The sequence below is a fragment of the Oncorhynchus gorbuscha genome, linkage group LG06, assembly GCF_021184085.1.
Source record: "Oncorhynchus gorbuscha isolate QuinsamMale2020 ecotype Even-year linkage group LG06, OgorEven_v1.0, whole genome shotgun sequence".
Taxonomy (NCBI): Eukaryota; Metazoa; Chordata; class Actinopteri; order Salmoniformes; family Salmonidae; genus Oncorhynchus; species Oncorhynchus gorbuscha.
Window position 1 is genome coordinate 43,559,059 of NC_060178.1, and position 12,971 is coordinate 43,572,029.

At 41.8% G+C, this 12,971-nt stretch overlaps 1 protein-coding gene across 1 annotated transcript; it reads right to left on the reverse strand.

Annotated features, from left to right (window-relative positions):
• Positions 1-1,589: 1,589 nt before the first annotated feature.
• LOC124037149 (prostaglandin G/H synthase 2-like) lies at positions 1,590-10,358 on the reverse strand. Its single transcript, XM_046351812.1, has 10 exons — positions 10,236-10,358; positions 9,781-9,897; positions 9,536-9,679; positions 9,179-9,322; positions 8,511-8,692; positions 6,427-6,510; positions 6,072-6,318; positions 3,792-4,078; positions 3,363-3,510; positions 1,590-2,516 (listed from the first exon to the last, which is right to left on the reverse strand). Exons 1-10 carry the CDS (start codon positions 10,297-10,299, stop codon positions 2,104-2,106), a joined length of 1,830 nt encoding a protein of 609 aa, XP_046207768.1. The 5' UTR covers positions 10,300-10,358; the 3' UTR covers positions 1,590-2,103.
• Between the last annotated feature and the right edge of the window lie 2,613 nt (positions 10,359-12,971).

Below are 12,971 nucleotides of genomic sequence, written 5' to 3' on the forward strand. Positions count from 1 at the left end.
CTGGACAAGAGGAACATCTATGTGAGAAAAAACTTTATTGACTACAGTTCAGCATTCAACCCTATTGTTACCTCCAAGCTCAAAACCAAGCTCAGTGCCCTGGGTCTGGACACCACCCTCTGCAACTGGACCCTGGATTTCTTGACGGGCAAACTACAGGCTGTGAGGATTGGCAACAACCCCTCCTCCACACTGACTCTTAACACAGGGGCCACCCAGGGATGTGTCCTCAGCCCTCTGCTGTACTCCTTGTTCACCCACAACTGCATGGCTTAGCACGACCCCAACTCCATCATCAAGTCTGCTGACAACACCAAGGTTGTAGGCCTGATAACCAACAGCGACGAGTCAGTCTAAATGGAGGAGGCAAGTGAACTGGAATTGTGGTGCAAGGACAACAACGTCTCCCTCAACGACAGCAAAACAAAGGAGTTGATAGTTGACTTCAGGAAGCAGAGGAAGGAAAATTCCCCGATTCACATCAATGGGACTGCAGCAGAGAGAGTCAGCAGTTGTAAATCCCCCTGTGTCCACATCACGAGAACGTTACATGGACCAATAACACCACCACACTAGTTAAGAGGGTGCAACGGCTGAAGAAATGTGGTATGCCACCCTGGGTCCTCTCCAGATGCTACTGCTGTACCATCGAGAGCTTGGTCCGGGAATTGCTGACTGCAAGGCAGTCACTCCTTGGTCATAGTGTTTTGTGTTTTCGTTATATATTTGGTCAGGCCAGGGTGTGACATGGGTTTAATGTTGTATTTCGTATTGGGGTTTTGTAGGCATTGGGATTGCGACTGAGTAGGGGTGTAGCATAGGTTTGGCTGCCTGAGGCGGTTCTCAATCAGAGTCAGGTGATTCTCGTTGTCTCTGATTGGGAACCATATTTAGGTAGCCGGGGTTTCACTGTGTATTTCGTGGGTGATTGTTCCTGTCTCTGTGTAGTGTTCACCAGATAGGCTGTATTAGGTTTTCACGTTCCGTTTGTTGTTTTGTATATTTATAAGTTATTTCATGTATCGCAATCATTCATTAAAGAACATGAGTAACAACCACGCTGCATTTTGGTCCGACTCTCTTTCGACAAACGAACGCCGTTACAGAATCACCCACCACACACGGACCGAGTGGCGTGGTAACAGGCATCGACAGCAGGAGCAGCGAAAGGAGGATGAATTGTTCGGAGAAGAACCCTGGGATCAGCCGGGAGAATATCGCCGCCCCAAAGAAGAACTGGAGGCGGCAAGAGCTGAGAGACGCTGGTATGAGGAGAAACAACAGCGGCAGCAGGAGCCATTTTGTCTCTGCTTTTATTCAATGTAAAAAACAAATTTAGCTACATAAGACCGAGTCAAGGCAGTCGGTCACATATGGAGGACAGAAAAGGGGAGAGAGGGAGAGGGAGGTTTGGCAGCACTGAGACAAGAACCTCTAACTACATTTTTTTAAATCTTTGCACAAAGTGCACACTTAAACAAAAATACATGAATGAGGATATCACAGTGATGGAGTAAGACGACTGAATAGCAACCTCGGCTGCAGTGTCATTTAGCAAATGTGAAAAGATAATGGAGTCATGTATTTCATTATAGACAGTGTTTTATTAGAACAATAAGGAGTCAGCTCAAGATTAAAAAATACACAAAGAAAATACTTTAAGGGTTAGAGTATCAAAGTACAATGGACTTTACATACCTAACTAGCTTTTCCCTTGTACAATAATTGGAGAAGCAGCTCTAAGTTAGGTGGAATGTAACATTGTAACATGCAGTTAAGACGGAATGTTAGAGTCGTGTTGTCAACTAAACGTGTTGAATTCAAGTATCAATTGTTAAACAAAGTAAAATGACAAACATAAACAATATTGCTAGTGCTATTTCTGAGGTCAATAAAATAACAGAATACATTAAATTAGCTCTTAGAATAAATATAACCCAAACGTAAGGATTGGTTTTCTTTAAACTTACAAAAGTCATGTCAAAACAATGAGACATTACAAAAAATGTTCTCAACAACCCTTCCAGAATACAATAAATTAAATAAATATTAACATAAATAAATACATGAAATGCTTATACATTTAAATGCTGAATTGTCTTATCAGAGCTCAGTGGTCCTTTCTCTTAGAAGTATTGTGGGGTTGCGATCGTTACTTCCCGAATGTGCCGTACAGGAATTATTGACATTGGATCCATTGTCTTTTACGTCGGGCACATGAAAGGATGCCAAAGGGCAGGGGCCCTTGATGTTGTTGCACACCAGCCTCTGTAGGGACGCTGTGTTGATGATGTTAAAGCCAATGATCCCACCGAAGGTGCTGGGCTTCCAGTACTCTGGCGAACAAATGGGGTTTCCCATCAGGCCTTTCAGGGAGTAGGGGGCACCCATCTCCACCATGGTCTCCCCAAAGATGGCATTGGTTCTTGGCTTCTCCACCAGCAGGCCTGGGTAGAGCTCCACAGCATCCACATGCCCATACATCTCCTCCAGCTCTGCAGCCATCTCCTTCTCCCCTGAGAAACAGAGAGAGAGAGGGGGAAATGTTATATTACTCAGTCTGGCTTCTGAGAGAAAGGGTTATGTTAGGTACTCTACTCAACCTGGATTATCTCTGTCTGACTAAGCTGATGTGGACATTATGATGACGACACACTGATGTAATGTATCTACATCTGACCTTGTGTCTCGTGTCTTGTTTTGTCTACAGAACAAGTGTTAGTGAAAACGATACCAGTTTGAGAGCTGTTTCATAAGCATTTAGAGATTGAGTTTGCATACTTGATGCAATACGATACACATAGAAAGTCATTCAAACTCATTCAACATTTCTCCCTCACTCTTACTCCGTCTGTGTGAAAAAGAGCGAGAGACACTACACTTTGTTTATTCTCACACTGTCATTAAAGAAAAGCTTCTTCTTTCTGAGAGGAATGCAGCAGGCCTGTGTGAGGCAGTGCAGTTTGTCAACCTCCCAGACGCCCCTCTGCCTCTGCCTGTTTACACCCGGCTCTCTGACATCACTAACTGCTTACACTATCTTTAACTAAAGTACACATCTGTTTGCCTTTGCTCCCTTAAAAGGAGCTCAGTATTGCTCCAATATAACTTACAGCAGCAGGCTCAAATCTGCCCAGGCTAGTTTTATTACTATTTTAATGACCTTCCATCCATTCCCTTTACAGGCCTTAATTGGAAGCAGTATACCACAGGATGTCACACCTTCTACTGTTAATTCTACTCTAAAAAGTGAATTACACTAAATGATCACTGTATTACAATCTTATCACTATATACTTAATCCCAATGCTTAGGATGATAAGTGTTTATGTAATAGCTGTGATGCTAATGGTGGTTCTCACCTGTGAGGTCTTCGAAGGAGATGTAAGGCTTCATGGAGAAACGTTTCCTGTAGGCATTAAGGGACTGGTAGCGCATCTGTCTGCTGTTCTCTATGGACTTCAGAGCCACCATTAGCACTGCAGGGGGGACATTACGACCTCCAGCAACCTAAGGAGGAACGAGATGTAAGTCGACCGGCCTTCAATAACAAGTTTCTCTTTATTTTGAACGACTGACATTCCATCAGGGTAAGCACTAAAGTAAAATATCAAGTCTCCTTAAAACTCACATAATAACATGCAACAATACCATTATCATTCACTCACATTTCAACCTTGGTTGGGGTTCACCAGGCCCCATTTACATTCCTAATTCTGAACCACACCGTAAGCAGCCACCCAGAGCCCACAGTGTACAACCTAAATCCCACACAGAAAGTGCCTCTTTACCCGTCCAGCAATCTGCTTGGTGAAGGACTCCACCAGGTTGGTGATTCCATGTGTGGTGACCACAGAGGTGTTGAAGACAAACTGTGGGTAGGAGTAGACCTGCTCCTGGATGTGGAAGGCATCGGGCATCAGTGGGTGCCAGTGGTACAGGGTGTTAAACTCTGATGCGATGCGGTTCTGATACTGGAAACGCTCTTTGAAGAGAAGCTCTGGGTCGAACTTCAGCTTGAAGTGGTAGCCGCTCAGGTGCTGCACGTAGTCCTCGATCACAATTTTGATGGTCTCACCTACAGCAAGGAGCAAGGAGAGGGGCAGTTAGTTATCACCTTTGTTGTTTCTCTATATATGGATGCATCTACTCTTTACTTCAGGTTGTCCCACTGGAACAAAATCCCTTTTTTCAAGAGAGGGAAGTTATTAAAAATCTCCATAAAGTCAATTTTGACATAATATCACAGAGTGATATCAACTCTCAAGTGTTGTTTTGGCGCCATTAAACTGCTGTCATGTTAGGCTTATTTACACAGTGACCGATCGACAACTTTTGTTAACTGACATTAACACATTTTACATTTACATTTTAGTCATTTAGCAGAGCTCTTATCCAGAGCGACTTACAGGAGCAATTAGGGTTAAGTGCCTTGCTCACTCAATCTCAATCACACTCCAATGCTGTTCATTGACTACAGCTCAGCGTTCAACACCATAGTACCCACGAAGATCATCACTAAGCTAAGAACTTTGAGGCTAAACACCTCCCTCTGAAACTGGATCCTGGACATCCTGATGGGCCGCCCCCAGGTGGTAAGAGTAGGCAACAACACATCTGCCACGCTAATCCTTAACACTGGGGCCCATCAGGGGTGTGTACTTAGTCCCCTCCTGTATTCCCTGAACACCCACGACTGCATGGCCAAACACAACTCCAACGTCATCATTAAGTTTGCTGACGACACAACAATGGTAGGCCTGATCACCGACAAAGATGAGACGGCCTATAGGGAGGTCAGAGAACTGGCAGTGTGGTGCCAGGACAACAACCTCTCACTCAATGTGAGCAAGACTAAGGAGCTGATCGTGGACTACAGGAAAAGGCGAGCCATACAGGCCCCCATTAACATTGATGGGGCTGTAGTGGAGTGGGTCGAGAGATTCAAGTTCCTTGGTGTCCACATCATTGTCCAAACATACCGAGACAGCCGTGAAGAGGGCACGGCAAAACCTTTTCCCCCTCAGGAGACTGAAAAGATTTGGCATGGGTCCTCAGATCCTCAAAAGGTTCTACAGCTGCACCATCGAGAGCATCCTGACCGGTTGCATCACTGCCTGGTATGGCAACTGCTCGGCATCTGACCGTAAGGCGCTACAGAGGGTAGTGCGAACGGTCCAGCACATCACTGGGGCCAAGCTTCCAGCCATCCAGGACTTATATAATAGGCTGTGTCAGAGAAAAGCCCATAAAATTGTCAGAGACTCCAGTCACCCAAGTTAGACTGTTTTCCCTGTTACCGCACTGTTTTCTCTGGTACCGGAGCACCATGTCTAGGACCAAAAGGCTCAACAGCTTCTACCCCCAAGCCATAAGACTGCTGAACAATTCACAAAATCGACAATAATATCAAAATGTATGTTGATACCCCTCCCTTTGGTACACTGCTGCTACTCGCTGTTTGTTTGTTACTTATGCATAGTCACTTCGCCCCCACCTACATGTACAGATTACCTCAACTAGCCTGTACCCCCATACATTGACTCGGTACCGGTGCCCCCTGTATATAGCCTCGTTATTGTGTTACTTTTTATTATTACTTTCTATTTTAGTGTACTTGGTAAATATTTTCTTCTTCTTGGACTGCACTGTAGGTTAAGGGCTTGTAAAGTATTTCACGGTAAAGTCTACATTTCTTGTATTTGGCGCATGTGACAAATAAAGTTTGATTTGATTTATTATCAAGGACTTCATGTAAAAGGAGAAGGCCACTTCCTGTGGTCAGACCCATAGAGAGGAAGTGAAAACAATGAGCACTACTGTAAATATGGGTCCACACTTTGGTTCATTAAGTCGAAATACAATAGAATTTTGGGTCTGGATAGAATTTTGTAGAATATTGGGTCTGCATACAATATAATAGCTGTTTGCAAATAAATGCAATATTTGATGGGCACAAGCTACAATAGACAATGTAAGATCTGCAGGATGTGACCACATGGCTTCCTTGTGATAATAAGCAGCAAGTCCGATACATCTGTCTTCACATACTGCTCGATTAGAATGCTTACCAATGAGAATGAGTCGAGATGTCTGGAAGAGCCTATCATCATCCCAGTCCGGATGTACCTCCTTCAGGACATCACAGACTCGGTTGTGTTCTCTCAGCCAGATGGTAGCATACATCATAAGACCAGGCACCAGGCCGAATGCCTCATGGCCCACAGCGAAGCGGTGAGACTCGGGGACATGGGGAGGGTAGTGCATATCCACCCCTACCTCCTTCACTGTAGGTGGGTACACCTCTCCCTCCAAGACCTATAGAGAGTAAAGGTAAGAGAAGAGACAGTCAGCTGGGAATATGACAAACAGAATCTGTTCAGTGATGTTCAAGGTTATTTATAGTTGACAAGATCTGTCCAGTACCTGAAACTTCAGCTTGCCATCCTTGAAGAGCCGCAGATTGTGTTGCCTCTCAAGGTTATCACCGTAAATGTGACCCAGGTCCACCTGGAAATCAAGCATATACAGACGTAGGATCTTAATTTGAGTAAATTTGCTACAGCAGGAAAATAATCCTGCAGCAACAGGAAAAGTGAATTATTATGTGGATTATAATTAATGGATATTTTTGTAAGGGTTGATACATTTTTAGTAAGGGAAAATAAAGTCTGAGTTTTCAAAATAGAAATTAAACTTCAGAAGCTTTTTTAAACCTCAAATATACTACAAAGTTTACATTTCCTACATTGCAGGAAAGCTCTCCTGCAACAGGGTGATCAATTTAAGATCCTACATACAGTGTATTCTGAAAGTATTCAGACCCCTTGACTTTTTCCACATTTTGTTATGTTACAGCCTTTTAAAATTGATTTTAAAATAATTATTCCCTCAATCTACCCACGATACGCCATAATGACAAACCAAAAACGGGTTTTTAGAAATGTTTGCAAATTAAATATCAGTACTCAGTACTTTGGTGAAGCACCTTTGGCAGCAATTATAGCCTCAAGTCTTGTGTGTAACGCTACAAACTTGGCACGCCAGTATTTAGGGAGTTTCTCCCATTCTTCTCTACAGATCCTCTCAAGCTCTGTCAGGTTGGATGGGGACTGTCGCTGCACAGCTATTTCCAGGTCTCTCCAGAGATGTTCGATTGGGTTCAAGTCCTGGCTTTAGCTGGACCACTCAAGGACATTCAGAGACTTGCTCCGAAGCCACTCCTGCATTGTCTTGACTGTGTGCTTAGGGTCATTGTCCTGTTGGAAGGTGAACCTTCACCCTAGTCTGAGGTCCTGAGCACTCTGGAGCAGGTTTTAATCAAGGTTCTCTTTGTACTTAACTCCATTCATCTTTCCCCTCTGCTGACTAGTCTCACAGTCCCTGCTGTTGAAAAACCTCCCGACAGCATGACGCTGCCACAACAATGCTTCACCATATGGATGGTGCTAGGTTTCCTCCAGGTCAAAGAATTCCATCTTGCTTTCATCAGACCAGGGAATCTTGTTTCTCATGGTCTGAGTCCTTTAGGTGCCTTTTGGCCATCTCCAAACGTGCTGTCATGTGCCTTTTATTGAGGAGTGGCTTCCGTCTGGCCATTTTACCATAAAGGCCTGATTTGTGGAGTGCTGCAGAGATTGTTGTCCTTCTGGAAGGTTCTCCCATCTCCACAGAGGAACTCTGGAGATCTGTCAGAGTGATCATCAGGTTCTTGGTCACTTCCTTGACCAATGCCCTTCTCTCACGATTGCTCAGTTTGGTTGGGTGACCAGCTCTAGGAAGAGTCTTGGTGGTTCCAAACTTTTTCAATTTAAGAATGATGGAGGCCATTGTGTTCTTGGAGACCTTCAATGCTGCAGAAATGGTACCCTTCCCTCGATCTTTGCCATGACAAAATCCTGACTCGGAGCTCTACGGACAATTCCTTTGACCTCATGGCTTGGTTTTTAATCTGACATTTACTGTCAACTGTTGGACCTTATAGTCACAGGTGTGTGCCTTTCCAAATCATGTCCAATCAATTTAAATTTACCACAGGTGGACTCCAAGTTGTAGTAACATCTCAAAGATGATCAATGGAAGCAGGACGCACCTGAGCTCAATTTCGAGTCTCCTATCGGAATACTTACGTAAATAAGGTATTTCTGTTTTGTTTATATACATTTTCAAACATTTAAAAAACAACAATAAAAAACGTTTTTGCTTTGTCATTATGGGGTATTGTGTGTAGATTGATGAGAAAAATAAATAATGTAATCGATTTTATAATAACGCTGTAATGTAACAAAAAGTCAAGGGGTCTGAATACTTTCCAAATGCACAGTACGTAGACCTACATACATAAGAGATGTCTTCTTTCAGTTAACTCAATCTCTATGGTGAGACCAGGGTTGCCAAGACCCCACTAGCCCGCCTGTCATTTGATCCCTGCGAAAAACCATGTTGTAATGTTCAGTGCTGGTCTATTATGTGCTGTTATTGTGCTGGTGCTGTCCAGCATTGGTACTCACGCCGTGGCCCTTGGCTTTAGTGAAGGCCGGCCCCATCTTCTGGTCGGATTTGAAGAACTGGTGGGTGAAGTGTTGGGCAAAGAAGGCAAACATCAGACTGGAGCCCTGAGGGTCTGGGATAAACTTCCTCCTGATCAGGAGCTTCTTTGCCAGCATCTCCGCATTAGGCAGCTCCTTCTTACCTGGATGGAGGAACGCAGAGAGATTGGTTTAATTTAGAGGTTTGCTTTTTTAAATGTTGTAGTTTTATAAGATACACAGGAGATTGTGCTTGTTTTGATCATTAAATGAAATATATTGCCAATACAATAGAATAACCTGATCCTATATCCACCAAACCAAAAGCATGCATGGGAATGCCACACGGATTTTAGTGTGGCTCAGTGAGTATGACTTTCCTTCACAGTAAACCTCAGGCAAGCAGCCAGCTCTACTCTACAGGGACTGTCAGGCATGTGCATGATGTAATGAAGCTATGGAGGTGAGGCATCGTTCAAAAATCTGAGAGAACAGGTTTGGATAGAGCGAGAGAGAGAGAGAGAGAGAGAGAGAGAGAGAGAGAGAGAGAGAGAGAGAGAGAGAGAGAGAGAGAGAGAGAGAGAGAGAGAGAGAGAGAGAGAGAGAGAGAGAGAGAGAGAAAGAGAAAGAGAAAGAGAGAGTTTGATTACCTACGACTCCCATAGGAGTTGGGCAATCCTTGGGCAGAGGAGGTAGCGTGCGTGTGTAGTAGGAGAGATTTGAGTAGGCTTCCCAGCTTTTATAATCATAGTCTGTATTGAAAGTCGGGGGGCTGTCAATCAGATGAGAGCGAGCTGGAGACAGAGAGAGCTCAAGTCATGAACATGAATTCAAAATAAACTGTGATGACTTTGTATGTTATTGTATTGGTAGCCCTACTTATTGAATGGCCTAGTTTTGACTAAGCAAAATCATCATGTCAAAACATCACTAGTTTTGACATGATCAAATGGCAGGAGAGAAAACCTCATCAAGACTACTGTATGATGCTATTGAACTCAACTCACATGTCAGAACATATCTCATGATAGCATCCCTGAGGAATGCTATGCTGTTGATGATGGTCCAGAGCCCCTTGTAGTGGGTGAGGAGGTAATGCACTGTGTTCGGGGTTGGCTTCAGAGACACTTTAATCCACGTGAATAACGTAGCTATTAACAAGAAAAAAGCATATTAATAAGGTGTCTAGGGAGAACAAACATAAAGGTTTTAAAAAAAAAATGTTGATTTGTTTATATAGGATATAACTTACGTTGTGTGCAGTTGTGGCCATAAAATCCCGTGCGTGTGCAATCGCACTCATAGTCGTCGGCGCCCATGGCCGTACAAACGCCACGGTTCTGGCATGGCTGTGAGCAGCAAGGGTTGCCTGCATAAAAAAACATTTTTGGTTAAATTAGACTAATAATAAATTATGATCACATAAACATGGAATTATCTGATTGTTTCGATGTACATATAGGCCTACAAATCAAATCATTCACATAGATTGGATATATAAACAAATATAGCAAAGGCTATCAATTTATATAGCCCTAAAGAAAACGCTCATAATGTTCGATAGCTCATAGAAAAGTAATTAGATTAACTAAAATAAAATCTAAAAAGAGTGAAACATTTTGTTAACACATTGCAAATACGATGATAGAAAACAAACACATTTAGACAGCACCAAAGCTTCATAATTTTCTCCCATCATGTTTTTACCTCCTTCGCAGACAAATATTATGCCTAGAGACAGAAATAAAAGCGACGATATGCTTCTGTTCATTCCAATGCCTTTTACCAATAGCGCGCCTCTGTTTTTCTTTCCAGTTTAAGGCTGTGAATGAAGCTGTCTGCAGCGAGGACACGTTTTATAGTAGGCCTACTGGGTGTGGGCTTGAGCGTGAGAACCTAAATTATTCGCTCACCAAGTGGTGTCGTCGACCCATCGAAGCGTTATGCTTATCGATAGAATAAAATGGATTGACAAGTGGAAATATTTGTGATGATGACTTTGATCACAATGAGCCATCTCAATCTATCGAATATTAATTAAGATATAGGAAACACACTATTTTTTACATGTTATCCAGGTTTCAAGAAGATATAGGATAGGCTATAGATATTGCAGTAATGTGACTGCTGAATTAGCTATTAATTCATTTAACAAATCCATATTATGTTGCTAATGTTAATCTTACTTGATAATGACTGAATCTCAATCAATTTAATAGTACTGGTCAACGAATAATGTCCACATTGAACGTGTATTATATTACATTGCCAGACTTTTCAAATCCTATTTGGTATGGTTGCTTGGTGGAAATGTAATTCATAGCTTGTATTATAGTAGGCCACAAATAGGTGATATTTAAATGTTTTTAAAAATCCACCTCAGTTTTTTCAGACCACCAGCCACAAAATCTCGCAAATGTCCAGTCTGAGAATCAACAAACTACCTAGTCTTTGCGCGCCCTCGAGTGGAGACATTTTACACACACCAATCACGGAGCATAATGGGAAATGAATTAAAGCTTACACAAATTATGGTACTTGGAAAGCTATTGTGTATTTAACATAATACACTTTTAATAACATACAAAAAATCTATGTTATTGGAATTATTGGAGTCTAAGAATTTACATCTAGTCTCTTGTGCTGGGCAACTGGTGTAATACAGAGTACTGGTGACTCCTTAGTCCACCCACTCCATTCACAGCAATGCAATTAATTGTAGGCTATATAAAATATATATTGGGCATACTACATGTCTCAGCTAGAGGGGGTGGAAATTATTCAGTAAGGTCTCTACTAACCAAATATGTTTTATTTTTGAGGGGAACTGTGTTGTAAATATCCAGCAGCACTTTGCACTTTCCTTTCCATTGCCACCAATGCTATACACTGTTTATGAAATACATACTGCATTATAGAGAAACAGGTAAAATAGGTAAAAGTGGGGTTGGAAGTACTTAGTAGGGTCTGTAGAATCTATATCTGTCATTTCATGGGGGACTAGGGAATGCGGAGTGTTGTGGGTTTTTATTTTGAAGGTTTCCTCATTACCATACACATATAACGTCGTCGTTTGTGCTGCTGGAAGAACCAAGATGGAAGCAGGGCGGCACTTTTGGAAATGGGCGTACCTATAACATGTAGCGTACCAACTGCATATGCATATAGCGTTCCAAAGGAATTTAAATATCTGCTGGTTACTTTTCTCTGGGGGTTTATCTGCAATTTATCTCGCCTACTGTGACCAGTGGTGGAAAAAGTACCCAATTGTCATACTTGAGTAAAAGTAAAGATACCTTAATAGAAAATGACTCAAGTAAAAGTGGAAGTCAACCAGTAAAAGTCTAAAAGTATTTGGTTTTAAATATACTTAAGTATCAAAAGTAAATGTAATTGCTAAAATATACTGAGTTATCAAACGTAAAAGTTAAAGTATGAATAATTTCAAATACGGCACCAATTTCTATTTTTTTATTTTATTTACTGAAAGCCAGGGGCATGCTGCAACCCTCAGACATAATTCACAAACTAAGCATGTATTTAGTGAGTGCGCAAGATCAGAGGCAGGGGATGACCAGCGATGTACTCTTGATAATTGTGTGAATTAGACCATTTTCCTGTCCTGATAAGCATTCAAAATGTAACGAGTACTTTTGAGTGTCAGGGAAAATGTTTGGAGAAAAAAGTACATTTTGTACTTTAGTAATGTAGTAAAGTATAAAGTTGTCAATAAAAAAATATAAAAAGTAAAGTACAGATACCCCAAAAAACTACTTAAGTAGTACTTTAAAGTATTTTTACTTAAGTACTTTACATCACTGACTCTCATGGGACGCCTTTGAGGTCAGATAGGTAGGCTAGCCTATAGCAATACCTCTAAAACAACCCATGCTCCACATTTCAGGTTTAGACCACTATTTAATTCCATTGTTAGCCAATTCTATCATAACTTGAAATATCTTACATTTTATACAACTCAGCAAGGAATGATAAATCCTCCTTTGAATGACCTTTATGCGATTCATAAAATGATCAACCACGGAAGATATTTGGCAAATAGTGATATCTGATCGATCTGGGATTGATTATGCTCAGCATCCTTAACTGGATGATTCCAATCGAGCAGATTAGGCTAACATGACTAAACTAGCGATGAGTAGGCTACTAGTGATGGGAGGTTAGGCTCTTTTTACAGTCTCGGCTCTTTTCAACTCGTTCAGTCAAAAGCACAAATCTTTCGACTCATTTTCTTAATTTATGCAGAGGTAAAAGTGGGGTTGAAAGTACTTAGTATGGTCTTTGGAATCTACATTGGCAAGAAAAGTTGTGTGAACCCTTTGGAATGATCTGGATTTCTGCATAAACTGGTCATCAAATTTGATCTGATCTTCATCTAAGTCACAACAATAGACAAACAGTGTGCTTCAACTAATAACACAAAAA